Source organism: Cuculus canorus, unplaced genomic scaffold (genome assembly GCF_017976375.1).
Source record: "Cuculus canorus isolate bCucCan1 unplaced genomic scaffold, bCucCan1.pri scaffold_65_arrow_ctg1, whole genome shotgun sequence".
In the NCBI taxonomy this organism is placed as follows: Eukaryota; Metazoa; Chordata; class Aves; order Cuculiformes; family Cuculidae; genus Cuculus; species Cuculus canorus.
This window is the reverse complement of record NW_026527845.1, coordinates 240,160-257,220: the sequence shown is the minus strand read 5'-3', so window position 1 is coordinate 257,220 and position 17,061 is coordinate 240,160. Positions and strand designations below refer to the sequence as shown.

The following is a 17,061-nucleotide window of genomic DNA, read 5'->3' as shown; positions in this document are numbered from 1 at the left end:
AGCTGCCCCGGCTCTTGGCTGAAAACGCAACCAGCAGCAGAGGCTGCTCTGACAGAGACCTTTCTGCTGGGCAGGACTCCCTGGAGCTCATACCATGTTTCTCCTCTGTGCTCTATTCTAGGTGAGGGTAGTGGCAGTGGTTTTCCAGCTGCTCAGCTGGAAGCTGGTTTGGAGCCCGTGGCACAGCCTGGAGGTGAGTTTCCAATGTCCCTTGCCCTGAAAGAATACACGTGGACACGGCGTGGAGATCTCATTCCTTGCAATTTTATTTCAGATGCTCTCACAGACAACAGCTTCCTAACTCCTTGGCCTGATCCTGCCCTTGAGTCTGAGAGCGACCGCTCAGGTCAGTCAGCGGGAGGAACGACTTTCCCTTTCCATCTTCTTTTTGTGTGCAATGAAAGTCACTCCTTCCATGGCCAAAGTGGAGAAGAGCAGAGAGGGAATGGGTCAGTGATGGCCCTGGGGTGCTTTGCTTTGCAAAGCTGTCTCTGCCGGCCCCTCAGAGACTGAGCAGCTCCCAGTGCAGCTGCAAAGCCAGCACTGATTGAGCTTGAGTTTGGAGCTGGTGGGTGGTGGGAGCTCCAGGGAGTCCTGCCTAGCAGGAAGAGCTAGGTCAGAGCCTGGCAGCAGTGGTGCTAGGTCTCACACCTTGTGGGTGCTGGCAAACGATGGTGCAGCCTCTGCTGCCGGTTGTGATTCCAGCCCAGTGCTGAGACAGCTGCTGGGGGCCTGTTCCAGGCTCAGTGAGGTTCCAGGCAAGCCTGGATGCCCTTTGCCAGTGCTGGACATTGGGGAAGGTGCCGCCTCAGCAACTTTTTGGTTGTGCTCTATGCCCTGTGTGCAGACCCACAGCTGGGATGGGACGGGTGTGACCATACTGGTGCACACAGGGAAGGGTCTGAGGGTCTTACAAAGGAGACTTCTCCCAAGGGCTGTTTCCCCGCTGGCCTGGCTGCAGCTGCTTCTCGTCCTCTGTGAAGGAAGGGCTGTGGCATCACCATGCAATCACCACAAACACACCCCGTCCAGCTCAGGCCAGCAGATCGCCTGCCATGGCCTGATGTCCAGCAGGGCAGGTGTGGCTGCTGCTTGGAGCAGTGACGGATACAGCCCTAAAAGCCCAGACCTTGTTCCTAGACTTTGCCAGTGTCTTTGAGGATCTCCTCATGAATATGAAACCCCCCTGAGGGGAACGGTTCCATCTCATCTGACTTCCCACTCTCTCTCTCCAGAGATGGACAGAGAAGCAGAGCAGAAGGAGGTGTTCTTGGAAGAGAGCAGTGGCTCAGTGCCTGTCCCTGCCAAAGGAGCAGATGTGATGCCGCCCACTGGCACGCCCGGTAATTGCTGTCCCGTGCTCACTCAGTGTCACCCATCAGGGAGGAGGGAGGGCTGAGATGGCCCTCCCTGCTGCAGGGATGGGTTTTATCTGTGTCTCTGAAATGAGCAACTGGTCAAGGATCTGCATTCCCCACCTGCTCTCCTGGCTGCCTGAATTTTGTTGGATGGTACAACCTGTCCCAAAGGCTGGGCGCGAGTGCCCAGGCAGCAGCGCTGGAGGGAAACAGAGAACATCCTGGTCGTGGCAAACGCAATTTGAGCTCTCCGGAGGGGCACAGGATGGACTGACATCCTCAATTGCTCCTCCAGGTGTACTCAGCGAGACAACCACAAGTGTCAAATGGCCTCAAGATGTGCGACTGTACCTGATGATGGGCGCAGCAGGAGCCCTGCATTCCCTCGTGGTTATGATCTTGGTGTGCGGCATTGTGTTCTGGATGTGGAGAAAGAGAGAAAAGTGAGTTGCTGATTCCCCCACGACTTCCTGCTAGGGCTGCTTGTAGCCAAGAGGTGTTTCTGCTCAGGGTGCTGGGAAGCGGTGAAGGAGAGCTTGGCCAAAATGCTCTGCTGAGGTTTCTGCTGCTGTCAGGTGCTTTAATTGGCATCTGAACTCCTGGTCCTTCTCAGAGCCCCCTCTGACCAGAGCCAGGGTTGGCTCACGCTGACCCTGCCTGGACGTGAGTGACAGGTGTGGGCAAAGCCAGGTCAGGACAGGTAAGAGCAGGGGCCGAGATTGCCCTGGAAAGCAAGACATGCACCAGGACATGCTCCTGCCAGGGAACCTGCCCAGAGGAATCCCCCTGCATGGAGGTGCCAGTGTCCCCATCGGCCACGCTGTGCTGGCAGCTCCCAGCCCAGGGTGTGGAACTATGCAGCTTCATGCTGAGGCTTCAGCCACCTTTTCTCTCCGCAGAGCCCTCTCTGCAGGTCCAAGACCCCTGATGGAAACCAGCAGCTGCCCCTCACACCCAGACAGCCAGAGCCCCGGCACCCCCAAGAGCCAACTCCTGCAGCCACTGCAGGAGAATGAAATGGCCCCTGCAGCTCCCCGCAGCCCGCAGGTGCCCCTCATACCTCAGAACCAACCCAGCAACCGCAAGCCTGAGGCTTGTACAATCTGGATCACCTCCATGTGAGGTGGAAGTAGTAGCTTTGTGCAAATGAAGGGATTGAGGCACAGACTCCTGAACTTGTATTAGCAGAAGACCCCTTATTGCAAAAACAGGCTGCTTTTATACAGCCCTGCTGAATTTCAAAAAACATGGTGTTATCTGATTGGTTACAACCAACTGTCCCTGTGCTCAAACTTCAAAGTAACTGGTCAACAGATAACTGATCACTCACTATTCACACACAGTCCCAATTACTGCTTTAAGCATCAGAAGGCTACAATTGTTTATTTTGTTCTTCTACTTTTCATAGGTACTTTCCTGGCAATGTTCCTCTGTTGTCCACTTCTTCAAGGTCCCCCAAGGGCATTCTTTAGCTCCGTCAATTCTATGTGTCCTGCCCATGCAGCAGCTCCGTGGTGGCCAGAGCCAGGGCAGGAGCAGGGCAGCCCCATGCTCCGTGCACCAGCGCCAAGTGAAAAACTCCCCACAATTCCCCCTTTTTCTTTTTCAACTACAGCTTTAGTATTAAAAGCTCTTTCTAACCGCCTCTGTGAGCAATGCATAATACAAAGAACTATTATTAACATTATAAAAACCATTAACAAAATTATTCCATCTCGTGACATGATTTTTTTAATCCAACCAACAATTCAACATGCAGTATTACTGTCCATATTGTCCAAGTCATTTTCATCTTGAATCCACGTTGTCTTCTCTATATACAGTCTCATCCACTTTTCTGGTACCCAGCATGTTCCTTTATCTATAATGACACAAGTATACCCTCATCCCCACATTATTAACAGAAGTGGTCCTTCCCATTTTCCTTCCTGTGTTTTTACCATTACCTTTGCCTGATTTTTGTGTTCTAACATTCCTGTGGACATGGTTTGCATATGTTTCACAATTGGTGGATTAAACTTTCTCCTGGTAGCAGCAAGAAATTCATTACATATGGTACCTAAGCAATTCGTACCTTTAGCTATTTGATGGTGATTCTCCTAAGTCCCCCTGGTTTTGTTTTTGCAAATAGTTTTTAATTGTTCATTCAACAATTGCTTGTCCCATCGGGGAATGCCGAATGCTGGTAAGATGTTGCACTCCGCATTGTTCAAAAAATTTTTTTGTACTTTGTGAAACATATGCTGGTCCATTATCCATTTTTATCTGGTTTGGGACTCCTAAGGTTGCAAATGCACGTTGAAAATGTGTCTGAACGTGCCGTGAAGTCTCCCCACTCAATGCTGTCATACTGATTGCCAAAGAATAGATATCTATTGACACATGTATGTATTATAATCTCCCAAATTCTGAGACATGTGTGACATCTGTCTGCCACAACTGTAATGAATACAATCCACGAGGATTGACTGCAACATTGGGCCCTTTATTACATTGCTGACATTCGGGTCACGCTTGTATAATTGCTTTGGCCTCTGATATCCATAGATTAAATTGCCTTTTCAACACCTTAGCTGATTGGTGAAAAAGTTCATGGGAGATGCGAGCCTGTTGCCATGTATTAGGCACTGGGGATACAAAACCTGGTTGTGTTAACTGATCTGCTCTCGCATTACCTTCTGCACAAAATCCTGGCAAATTGGTATGACTGTGATGATGACATATATAATATTCATTTTCTCACTGTTGAATTAACAACCACAATTGTTTCATTTTCAAAAATAACATCTCATGGTTGATATATTTCAAAAATGATCTTTCTAAATGTTGTACCTCTGTTGTCCACTTCTCCAAGGTCCCTCGAGGGCATTCTTCAGCTCGGCCAATTCTATGTGTCCTGCCCGTGCAGCAGTGACGCCGTGGCCGGAGCAGGGGTGGGGGTGGCTGCTTACCACAGGCCTTTATGAATAGCCCCTCTCAAGCTTCATAAAGGCTTGTGGTAATAGGACAAGAGGGAACGGGTATAAACTGGAGAGAGGCAGATTTAGGCTGGACATTAGGAAGAATTTCTTCACCATGAGAGCGGTGAGACCCTGGAACAGGTTGCTAAGAGAAGTTGTGGATGCCCTATCCCTGGGGGTGTTCAAGGCCAGGCTGGATGGGGCCTTGGGCAGCCTGAGCTATTGGGATGTCCCTGCCCATGGCGGGACGGTTGGAACTAGATAATTTTTGAGGTCCCTTCCAACCCTAACTATTCTATGATTCTATGATTTACACCCCATGGGATAAAAATCAGGGCAGACCCTCAGCTGAAGCTGATGGAAAAGACCCAACTGGTCTGTGTGCAAAAGCAGAACAAGGAAATCGGGGAGCGCCCTCAGCCACCACTGAGCAGGAGAGGTGGCAGAAGATGCAGGTGGATGAAGGGCTTCACCCAGTCCCTTCCATGTGCTGCCAGCTCCTGTTTTATGGCAATTGGCTTGGTTTCCCTCAGGAATTCCTCATGGCTATCCTCCAGGGTCTGTGTCAGGAGACACGGTGACACTGTACAACACGGCAGCCAGTGGATATTTGGAGTGTGACCCTGGGAAAGGTCTGAATCCACCAGCATAAGCCCAGCTGCCAACATGCAGGAACCTGGGGGCCAGGATAGATCCTCGGGGCCTCTGCCCCCTCCATCTGCCCCAGCTGGATCCTGGTCCTGAGCTGTGACTGCAATTGGTCATTGCTGCTCCACAACCTTCCTGATGGGCACAGGAGCCCAGAGAGCAATGGGAAAGAAGGACACCGAACAAAGGAGAGCCTTCCCTGGGCCAGCAAATCGCTTCTCTTGCCACGGTGACAGCAAATCCCCACTCACTGGTCAGGGCTCAGGTAATTCCATGTGACGGATGGACAGTCCCACCTTACTCCTAGGTCCCATAAGAGGTGACACAAGGAAGTGTTGAAGGGTCGGTTGAGGCTGGGGAAACTGGGAAACAGGAGCACCACGGGCTCTGCCCCATAGTTCACTTTGCACAAGCACATCTCTGCTTGTTAGCCTGTGGCAAACAAGTCCTGAGGTGCAGGGGATGCAGGAGCCACAGCACATGATGCCAAAGGCAGAGCGGCTGCAGCAGCTCCAACCCCTTCCTGCTGCACATCTGCAGTGTGTCCAGATGTGCCACTAGAACCTCTGGCTCCAGGTCTCATGGCTACGGCAGAGGGAAACGTCCCCACTGTGTCATCTCTCCACTTCCTGCAGCTTTGCCAGGAGAAATTCAGAGGCTCCAGGGATTTTTTTCATCCTTCAGCCTCGTCCTTTGCTCTTGGAGGACCCAAAGCAAAAGGATTTGATTCAATTTCACTTGAATAAATTACAGTCTGTGTTTCTCCATCCTAGGTTCCTGTCCCGGGGGAGACATGAATGTGGTTCAATAAAATGGAGGTCTGGAAACTGAATTGGAGTGTGGTTCAATAAAATGGAGTTTTGGGAAGTGAATTGGAGTGTGGTTCAATAAAATGGTGTTCTGGGAAGTGAATTGAAGTGAAATGACACCAATTGGTTAATTTTAACTAATTTATTAATTCTTAGGCAGCTTGCAAATATTCAATGATCTGTTAGAGTAAAATAACTCTCAATTCATGGGGAAGGCAAAGACAAACACATATAAACTGTGTAATGTGCCATTCTGGAAGCGAAATGCAAGCATAGAGGCTGGACTTAAGTAATGCCTTTGACACCATCTCCCTCAGCTTTCTCCTGGAGAAGCTGGTGGCCTATGGCTGCCACAGGCACGCTCTGCACTGGGTGAAAACTGGATGGATGGCCGAGCTCAGGGAGTTGTGGAGAACGGAGCTCAATCCACTTGGTGGCTGGCCACACGCAGTGTCCCCAGGGCTCTGTCTTGAGGCCAGTCTCGTTCAATAACCTATTCACACTCCCTATGGGCGACTCTTCAGTTGTGGGGATGGACCTCATTTTAACTTCCATAAACAAACCCTGCAGCTGAGTAGTCCGTTTCATTGTTCATTAAGTTCTGCTGCATTCTATTTTCATCTTCTTTCTCTTAATTAATAACAAAACTCCTCTGTGCCTGATTCCAACCATTTCTCTAAGGGAAGCAGCAGGAATCCCTGCAAGAAGCTGTCACAGCCAGGTCAGATGGCAGGGGAGAAGCCTGATGTCAAGGAATGTGATGGAATTCCCAGGGGGCCAAGGAGTGACACAGCGAGGTTGGAGAGGTGAGGAGCAAGGCTGTCCATGCCATGTCCAGCCTCAAGGCACTGCTTTTCCCTACCTCATTAGTAGACACTCTGCATCCAGATCAGCTGGAGAATTCTCCTATCTCTTCTTCAAAATGCTCATAGAAAATGCCCTCTGTACCTGCCCTCCTGACACCTCTCTGATGAGCTGTACAAGGCTTCAGTACTTGAATAGAATGAAGAGCCATGGCTCGTTTGTGCTTCTGGCATTTTAATGAGCCCATGAGGCTCAGTGCATGACTCTCAGGTGCTGAGAAGAGGCTGAGCAAAGCTTTCAAGGAGGCATAGGCAAAAGCAAAAACCAAAAGTTCCTTGAAGCAATAATGGGTCTCTGTGAGGGCCACTCCTGAAAAAGCCTCCCCAGGCACTCGTTAGAGCAGATAATTGGAGCCTGTCATTACAGGTAGGTGAAGGCCCCGTGCAGGTGTCTCTGATACTGAGAAACCCTTTTTTTACTGTATGGAGCAGGATGGCCAAGCCCTGACCTCAAGCTAATGGGAAGGGGGATCCTGTCCCTCACACATGGCTCAGGGCTCTTCCTGGGACCATGGGATGTGGGGTGGGCAAAGCCAAGTGAAGGAAAACAATGGTACAACAGTTCCCAGCTTTGCCATGGGATTGCAAGGAGGCAATGAGACCCCAGTGCCATGAAGACAGTGTGTCTTGTCATAGGCCTCAGTGGCAGAAACCACCGCCCTTGCAAGGGGACAAAGATTTGGGTTCTCTTGGTGCCTTCCAGCCTTGCCAGCACTCTTTGCCGTCTCCACCTCAGTCTGTCCTACATAGTCCTACACATGCCCCTCTTTCCCTGCAGGCTGTAGATACCTCTCTCTCTTCCTCACCTTGTTCTCACCCCAGGATTTCTGCACCTTCTCCGGCTGTTCTGGCTGGTCCATCCTCCCTGGCTGTTCTTTGAAACACAAAGCCATGGGCCGATCCAGAGTCCTCAGTGTGACCTCTTGCACCACAGCACCTCCCTCCCAGTGACATTTCTTCCTCCTGATAGCCATTCTCCATCTTTCATGTTCCACTGTGTGACCTTGCTTTCCTATTCTCTTGATTTTCCCACTGCCAAGGAAATCTCAACCATCTCAGAACTTCCCCATGGTCTTCTAAATCACACAACCTCTGCTGGACTTCCAGTTTCTCTGATTGACACAACCATGTGCTGCTGCTGCTGCCCTATCTATCCTAAGATGGATATGGACATGACCACTTGTATCCAAGCCCTCTCACCGGACAGGGCCTATGGGTACTTTGGCAGAGGTCCTTTCCCAGCCATGTTCTTGCTGCTGGCTATCTTGGTGCTGTCACCTCCCGAGACAGAACTGACCTGAGAGTCCCTTTCACAGCCAGACGCTTCCTACTGGACAATAAATTTCTGAGACACGAGTGACCTTGTAACACCAGACCCATCCATCAACTCCTCATGGCCCAATACCTGAATAGATAAACATATGCTTGTTTTATCAAATCCATCAAATATGTTTCCTATTAATGACTGGAGTGAAGGAACATCCTTCACAGAAACTGTTGTGTTCATGTTGACACATCTTATACCCTTCTTGTGCGTCTTTTTTTTTTTTTTTCTCTTATTCCTCCACCTATTCTGTCTTCAAAAATTTCTTCAGGGGAAAGATTCATTGAATCGTAGAATAGCTCAGGTTTGAAGAGAGCCCTGAACATGCTCGTCTCGCTCTCCTGCTCAATGCAGGGTGAACCAGACGAGGTTGTTCAAGGTCTCCACACAGCTTTGCAAGGGATGAGGAGGAGAGCATTTAAGTGGAGAGAGAACAGCTCTGGGAGATAAGCATCAGTGCTGCCTGGAATTGCTGCCCTCCACCTGTGCTGCCTGGCCACTGCCCCTCCACCTCTGCCCACAGGAACTGTCCCTGCAGCGCCGAAAAGGCCTTGGGGAAGGAACTCAGGAAAACAGAAGCCATTGAAGGGTCCTTTATTTTGCTTAAATACACAGGAGCTCAGCTCCTTATTCAAACAAACACCAGGTCAACAAAGAAAAGCAGGAAGTGAATGAGAAAGGGGATCAAGATTTTAGAATTAATAATTAATTAATAATAGCAATTAAATAAAGACTGTCTCTGCCTGGGAGGAGTTACATGAGAACTACTAGGCAGAAGCTGAGGAGCACTATATTGCTTTATGGAAACATTCAAACATTAGTTTCCAGACTGCATCCTTGATCTCCTTGTTCCTCAAGCTGTAGATGAGGGGGTTCATGGCTGGAGGCACCACTGAGTACAGCACTGCTACCACCAAATCCAGCAATGGGGAAGAGATGGAGCGGGGTTTCAGATGGGCAAACATGGCAGTGCTGACAAACAGAGAAACCACGGCTAAGTGGGGGAGACATGTGGAAAAAGCCTTGTGCCGTCCCTGCTCAGAGGGGATCCTCAGCACGACCCTGAAGATCTGCACATAGGACATTGCAATGAAAACAAAACAGCTGAATACGACAAAAAGAGTAACCACACTAAGCCCAACCTCCCTGAAGTAGGAGTGTGAGCAGGAGAGCTTGAGGACCTGGGGGATTTCACAGAAGAACTGGTCCACAGCATTGCCCTGGCAGAGGGGCAGGGAAAATGTATTGGCTGTGTGCAGCAGACCACAGAAAATCCCAGTGCTCCAGGCAGCTGTTGCCATGTGGACACAAGCTCTGCCGCCCAGGAGGGTCTCGTAGTGCAGGGGTTTGCAGATGGCAACGTAGCGGTCGTAGGCCATGATGGTGAGAAGGGAAGACTCTGCAGTAAAAAAAAGGACAAAGAGAAAGACTTGGGCTGCACATCCTGCGTAGGAGATGGCCCTGGTTTCCCAGAGGGAATTGGCCATGGATTTAGGGACAGTGGTAGAAATGGAGCCGAGGTCAAGGAGGGAGAGGTTGAGTAGGAAGAAGTACATGGGGGTGTGGAGGTGGTGGTCGCAGGCTATGATGGTGATGATGAGGCCGTTGTCCAGGAGGGCAGCCAGGTAGATGCCCATGAAAAGCCAGAAGTGTAAGAGCCGCAGCTCCCGTGTGTCTGTGAACGCCCAGAGGAGGAACTGGGTGATGGAGCTGCTGTTGGACATCTCCTGCTTCTGTGCATGGGGCACTGTCACAAGAGGAGAGGACAGTGACAAGTTAGGGAAGACTTCTCTGAGCCAAACCCAAGCCAAATCTCATTCACTCTCCCCTGCTACACACACCCTTGCCCTTTTTGAGGAGACCTTCCATCATCTCCATGCCTGCAGCTCTGAGGTGGAGGTGCTTCAACCTTAGAGCCCAGAGTCCTGAGGGCAGAGGCTTTGCTGGGTGGCAGAGGAGGCAAGGAGGTTTGCTCAGAGGAAGGAGTCTACATTGGAGGGGATAACACAGAGCTTTCTGAACAACATCTCTGTTTTGAGTTTCCTCTCATTCCCTGATCCTATCTGTTCTGCCTGGAGAATTTCCTCCTTGGAGGTGTTTCCCTGCCCCATGCCTTTTCCCTGCTCACAGACCCCATTCCAGCCTCTGGGTACTCCCCTACACAAACCTGCCTGTTTGCAGGGAACTGCCTGGGCACGTGGCCCTCTTTGGAGGTTCCAAAGGACAGAACAACCTGATGGGTCCAGCAGAGGTGATGCTGGGGTTGTCCATGGGCAGAGGAGTGGCTGAAGGCACTTTAGGAGGCCATTAGCAGATCTACTGACCACTCAAGGACACAGCTCAGGAGTCTCAAGGACTTGTTCGAACTTGAAAAGCCCTTTTATATTTCTCTTTCTCTCCGTCCTCCTGTCCCTGCCCTCAGAGCAGGAAACTGAAAACAGTCAGGAAATCTCTTTCTCTTTAGAGCAAACCCTGCCTTGCCCTTCCTCTGGAAATGTCCCCTGGGAAGTTTCCTGGTGCTGACCTGGAGCTTGGAGCAGCCTTGATGCACACAGCACCCTCTTGGCAGCAGAAGGACCCTGTTCCACCCTGCCAGGGGTCACTCCTTCCCTCCACAGCTTCTCCCCACAGTGCCATGAAGTGCTCCCTGGGCAGGCTGAGCACGTTCTTCTTCTTCACAGCAGAGACACTGGGAGAGACATCCTGCCAGAGCCTGGAACCTGTGGGATGGGCCAGCTTGAGGAGATCCCTCCAGGAACCGCAACTGCATTGTCCTACAACCAGAGACTCACCATGTTCAGGACGGTGAGGATTCCTCCCTCAGAGAGCTCTCGGCATCTTCCCACCCCACCCTGCCCTTCCTCTCTCTCTGCTCACTCCTCTCCCCTCACTGCCTGCAGGCAGTGCCCTCAGCCCTGCTGGCCTTTGTATAAGAGCTGCTCCTGGCCAGAGCTGGCTGTTTTCAGAACTGCTCTCTCGTTTTGAGCTTACTCCACCCCAGGAGCTCAGCTCAGCCCAGAGTCAGACCTCAAGGGGCTGCTTTTCCATGCTGCCCAGACCTCCTGAGGAGACACTTAGCATCAATCCCAACTGGAGAAACTTCTGTCCCCTCTTCTCTGAGCTGAGAAGTAATGAAATGGGAACTTTACATTACCAATATTTGTATTGGGTGCCCTTTAAATCTTCCTCTTTAACCACACTGGGAAATGACTCCAAGGAGCTGTGCAAGTCTTGAAGACCTGAAGAAAATACCAGGAGGAGAAAGAGCTCGTTAAGGCTTTCTGTATTTTAATGAGACCCATGGTGGGTTTGCTGATGAGTCCTTGAACCTGTGATGATGAGAGGAGGTGGAGCAAAGTTCTCAAGAAGCCAAAAGCATAACTCAGAGTACCTTGAAGGATTAAGTGGTCTCAGTGAGGATCATTGCTGACAAAGCCTCCCCAGGGACTTGTTAGGGCTGATAATTGGAGGCCATGGTTGCAGGCTGGCAAAGGCACTGTGCAGGCAGCTGTGATGCTGAAATAAGCCTGGGTTTGCTTGATGAAGCAGAAAGGCCAAACCCTGACTCCCCACCCTGGGCAGGCAAGCCCTGTCCCTCCCACGGGTCTCAGGGGTCTTCCTTGGGGCAGTGGGATGGGAGAGGGAGCAATGCCAAGGGTAGGAAAACTGTGTAAAACCTCCTGGCCTGCCCAGGCAGGGGAAAGAAAGAGATGAAGTTCAGAGCCTCAAAAGAAACTTCCTCCTAATTGGCATTGTTGGTAGAGGCAACCACCATAGCCAAAGGGTCAGAGACATCAGATGTGACGCTTCAGTCTTGCCAGAGGCCTTGGCCATCTCCACTACAGACCCTACCCTGCCCCATGCCTGCACTTCTTTCCCTTCAGTCTGCTGTTGCCCTTCTTGCTTCCCCACCCAGTCCTCATCCCAGTATTTCTGTATCTTCACTGATGCCTCTCAACTCATCACCGGCATTTCCTTGAAACACAAAGCCATGGGCTGACCCAGACGTGGTCTTGGGTACCTCTTGCACTCAAACTCTATCCTCTGAGTGAGATTTCTTTCTCCTCACCTCCAGTCTGAACCTTTCAAGCTGCACTTTGTAGAGTTTTGCCTTCTCTTCTCACTACCAAGGAAAGCTCCATTATTTTGGAATCAGCCCTTCAAGCAGTTGCAGACAACGACAACAGAGCCCAGAGTCTCTGTCTTACCAGGCTAAAGAATCCCAGGTCCCCAGCACCTCCATAGACCACAAACCTCATTCTGTTAGATGTCATCTGCAGCAGCTTCAGTTCTTCCCCATTCCTCCAGACCAGGGAAAACCTGGTTTTCCATTTCTTCTAGTAAAGAAGAAATGCTACTCTTTTCCTTTTGTCTCTCCCTCTCCCACCCCTTCCTCTCTTCCTTCTCAAATATCTCTAGGATGGATGTGAAGAGGATGCGGCCAGAAATTTTTAGTGGTGTCCAGTGACAGGATGGGGACAATGGGCACAAACTGGAACACAGGAAGTTCCACCTTAACATGAGGAAAAACTTTACTGTGAGGGTGAGGGAGCACTGGAACCTGCTGGCCAGGGTGAGGGTGGAGTGTCCTTCCCTGAACACATTCAAAATTCACCTGAACAAAGAATCATAGAATAACCAGGTTGGAAAAGGCCTCTTGGATCATCAAGTCCAACCATTCCTATCTGCCACTAAACAACGACCCTTGAGCAACTCCTCTATCTGTCTTTTAAATACCTCCTGGAATCATGACTCTACAACCTCACTGGGCAGCCTCTGCCAGTGCCTGATGACCGTTTCTGTGAATTTTTTGTTTCCTGACATCCGGTCTGAACCTCCCCTGGCGCAGCTTGTCCTGTCCTTTGTCACTTGGGAGAAGAGGCCAGCTCCCTCCTCTCCACAACCTCCTTTTAGGTAGTTGTAGAGAGTAATAAGGTCTCCCCGCAGCCTCCTCTTCTCCAGGCTAAACCACCCCAGCTCTCTCAGCTGTTTCTCATAACACTTGTTCTCCAGCCCCCTCACCAGCTTCATTGCTCTTCTCTGGACATGCTCCAGAGCCTCAACACCCTTCTTGGAGCGAGGGGCCCAGAATTGAACAGAGTATTCCAGGTGCGGTCTCATCAGTGCCAAGTACAGAGGGAGAATAACCTCCCTGGACCTGCTGGCCATGCTGTTTCTGATACAAGCCAAGATGCCATTGGCCTTCTTGGCCACCTGGGCACATTGCTGGCTCATGTTCAGCCACTGTCGATCAACAACCCCAGGTCCTTCTCCTCCAGGCAGCTTTCTAGCCAGACTTCTCCTAGTCTGTAGCACTGCATAGGGTTGTTGTGCCCCAAGTGCAGGACCCGGCATTTGGCCTTGTAAAACCTCATACCAGCTGTCCAGCCTGTTCAGATCCCTTTAGAGCCTCCCTACGCTCCAGCAGATCCACACTTCCTCTCAGCTTAGTGTCGGTCTGCAAACTTGCTAAGGGTGCACTGAATGCCTTCATCCAGGTCATTGATAAAGATATTGAACAGGGCTGGACCCAGTACCAAGCCCTGGGGGACACCACTTGTGACCCGCCTCCAGCTGGAGTTAACTCCATTTACCACAACTCTTTGGCCATCTAACCAGTATTCCACGCAGGAGAGTGTGCGACTGTCCAGACCAGAAGCAGCCAGTTTCCTAAGCAGAATGCCATGAGGAACTGCATCAAAGGCTTTACTGAAGTCCAAGAAGACTATATGCACAGCCTTTCCCTCATCCAGTAAGTGGGTCACCTTGTCAGAGAAGACGATCAGGCTAGTTTGGCAAGACCTGCCTTTCACAAACCGGTGTTGACTGGGCCTGATCACCTGGTTATCTTGCATGTGCTGTATGATAGCACTCAAGATCACCTGCTCCATGACTTCCCCGGCACTGAGGTCAGACTGATAGGCCTGTAGTTTCCTGGGTCCTCCCTCCAACGTTTCAAGTAAATGCGTATAACATCAGCCAGCCTTCGGTCAAATAGTTGCTCAATTTCTCTTCTTGCTAAAGTCACAGTTGTTACGTAAGTTGCTCAGATACTGTCAGCCAGGCTTGAGTAGCAGCCTCGATCAGGATTGGCTGGTGACTCCTAAATCCATCCTGTGTCCCCAAAAGGTCACAAATCGACACCGATCTTTTAATCCCCAACACATCAAGGAAGAGGAACTTCACCGGTGCAACTCCTCAGGCCCCTTGGAGGAAAAGCCCAGCTGGAAAGTGCTACACCAGGGAGATCCCATTTTATTAGGGAGATGCTATGAGACAGTGTATACTGCAGGCCACCCAATCAAGGAGAGACAACCAATAAAGTCTTCTTCCTTCAGCTACAGGAGGCTTCACGCTCACAAGCTCCCATCCTACTCGGGCGTAGCAGAGGAGGCTTGGACTTCATTTGTGGTACTAACAAAAACATTTTTTGAGTGAAAGTACAAGGCTTATATACCATAATCTGCCTGGTTAACAGCTACCCCGGTAAAATTCCACAGCTAGACTTTCCATAGCTACATAGAGATACAGACAAGGACTGCAGCTAGAAAGGTATACCTTATCTCCTTGTTATACTTTCTGATTCTTCACCTCTCACCAGTATCCCATGAGTACAGCTAATGATTCCAAGGACTTTAAGCTAGCTAGCAAGCTTCAGACCAATGGCCACTTGGTCTGTGCTTGCTGCTGATATCGTAGGCATGTCAATACAGCGGCCACCTGTGCTGGCACACACACGACAGTGGAATCTTTTAGGTCTGTACTGATTAAGGGACACAGTCTTCTTTCATCAAGTTCAAACCCAAACATGCTTTCTCCCATATTCAGGGACTTCAACCACCCAGACATATGCTGGAAAAGTAGTATGGCAAGCTGTAAGCAACCCAGGAGACTCCTGAAGTGCACCGAGGATAACATCTTAGTCCAACTGATAGAGACTCCCACCTGAGGAGAAGCAATACTGGACCTGATGGTCACGAATACAAGCGAACTCATCAGTGACATCAGGATCGGAGGCAGCCTGGGCTGCAGTGATCATGCACTGGTGGAGTTCAAGGTCCAGAGGAATACAGAACAGGTGAGGAGTATAGTCAGGACACTAAATTTCAGGAAAGCAGACTTCCAGCTCTTCAAGGAATTACTCAGTAGGAACCCCTGGGACATGGTCCTCAGAGACAAGTGAGCGGAATAGAGCTGGAAAATATTTAAGGAAGCTTTCCATAAAGCACAAGAGCACTCAGTTCCATTATGTAGAAAATCAGGTAGGAAAGGGAAGAGACCGACATGGCTGAGTCGAGACCTGCTGGTTAAAGTAAAAAACAAAAGAGAACTGCATAGGCAGTGGAAGCAGGGACAGATAACCTGGGACATGTATAGAGACACTGCTCAGTTGTGTAGGGATGAAATCAGAAAGGCCAAGGCACAGCTGGAGCTGAACTTGGCAAGGGAAGTCAAGACTAACAAGAAGGGCTTTTACAAGTATGTCAATCAAAAGAGGAAGGTCAAAGAGAACATACCCCCACTGATGGCTGGAAATGGGGATCACATCAAAAGAGGAGAAGGCTGAGATACTTAACTTTTTTGCCTGATAACTGCTCTTGTTCTCCAGCCACATCACCAGCTTTGTTGCTCTTCTCTGGACATGCTCCAGAGCCTCAACATCCTTCTTGTGGTGAGGGGCCCAGAACTGAACACAGTACTCAAGGTGTGGTCTCACCAGTGCCGAGTCCAGAGGGAGAATAACCTCCCTGGACCTGCTGGTCACACAATTTCTGATACAAGCCAAGATGCCATTGGCCTTCTTGGCCACCTGGGCACACTGCTGCCTCATGTTTAGTCGGCTGTCAACCAAAACCCCCAGGTCTTTCTCCTCCAGGCAGCTTTTGAGCCAGACTTCTCCTAGTCTGTAGCACTGCACAGGGTCATTGTGCTCCAAGTGCAGGACCCGGCATTTGGCCTTATTAAACCTCATGCCATTGGTCTCAGCCCAGCAGTCCAGCCTGTTCAGATTCCTTTGCAGAGCCTCTCTACCCTCCAGCAGATCCACGCTTCCACCCAGCTTAGTGTCATCTGTAAACTTGCTGAGGGTGCACTCAATGCCTTCATCCAGGTCATTCAAAAAGACATTAACAGGGCTGGACCCAGTACCGAGCCCTGAGGAACCCCACTTGTAACTGGCCTCCAGCTGGAGTTAACTCCATTTACCACCACTCTCTGGGCCCGGCCATCCAACCAGTTTTCAACCCAGGAGAGTGTGTGCCTGTCTAGTGCAGAGGCTGACAGTTTCTGAAGCAGAATGCCGTGAGAAACTGTGTCAAAGGCTTTACTGAAGTCCAAGAAGACTACATCCACAGGCTTTCCCTCATCCAGTAGTCAAATCACGTTGTCATAGAAGGCGATCAGATTAGTTTGGCAACATCTGCCTTTTGTGAACCCGTGTTGACTGGGCCTAATCACCCGGTTCTCTTGCATGTGCTTCATGATAGCACTCAAGATCACCTGTTCCATGACTTTCCCTGACACTGAGGTCAGACTGACAGGCCTGTAGACAGGCCTGTTTCTGACATTATGCTCTTTTCTACATTGCTTGGAGTACCTGGACAGCAGACACTTATTTAGCATTTTTAATGGTTAAAACAGCTTTTTCCTTCTCTCTCAACCTGATGCATCTTAGCAGCTCCCACCCGACACCTGTGCTTCAGGTAACCTCCAGGCAGTAACTGCTTTAGACCAAGACCAAAGGAAAAGGAAAATGCTCACCTCCGGAAAACTTCCCGTGCAGCACAGAATCTTGGGTCACCTCATGTTTCACGAGTGCTTGAAGAGTCCCCTCTGGGAACCGCAGCAGGCTGCTCGTCACCTGCGCTCTTAGGTCTCGCATTCTTCGCTCTAAATAAAGAAAAAAATGGGAGAAGAGGCTCGTGTCAGCCATAAACACTTTTGAGATCGACAGAAGTTCCATCAGTACGCTGGGAAAAATTTCTTCTACATTGCGTGTAGCTCTTTTCCTTACAAAGATGGCCTTCAGGACAGTTATGGATCTCACAGCAGAGCAAAGGGAGAATCCTTTACGTTTCTAATGTCTCTGAGATCACCAAT

At 50.2% G+C, this 17,061-nt stretch overlaps 1 protein-coding gene across 6 annotated transcripts in view; it reads right to left on the bottom strand.

Annotated features, from left to right (window-relative positions):
* Positions 1-1,131: 1,131 nt before the first annotated feature.
* Positions 1,132-17,061, bottom strand: part of LOC104062046 (olfactory receptor 14A16) — a 31,199-nt gene continuing 15,269 nt past the window's right edge. For 2 of the 6 annotated variants that reach the window (XM_054055731.1, XM_054055732.1), the window contains 2 exons: positions 16,723-16,851; positions 1,827-11,201 (listed from right to left, as the gene is read on the bottom strand). In XM_054055731.1, coding sequence (XP_053911706.1) covers positions 8,751-9,686 — 936 coding nt within the window. In that variant the 5' untranslated portion in view covers positions 9,687-11,201; positions 16,723-16,851 and the 3' untranslated portion in view covers positions 1,827-8,750. Of the gene's footprint in view, positions 1,778-1,826; positions 11,202-16,722; positions 16,852-17,061 lie in introns of those variants that run through there. The other 4 variants (XM_054055728.1, XM_054055729.1, XM_054055730.1 and 1 more) reach the window with 4 other exon arrangements.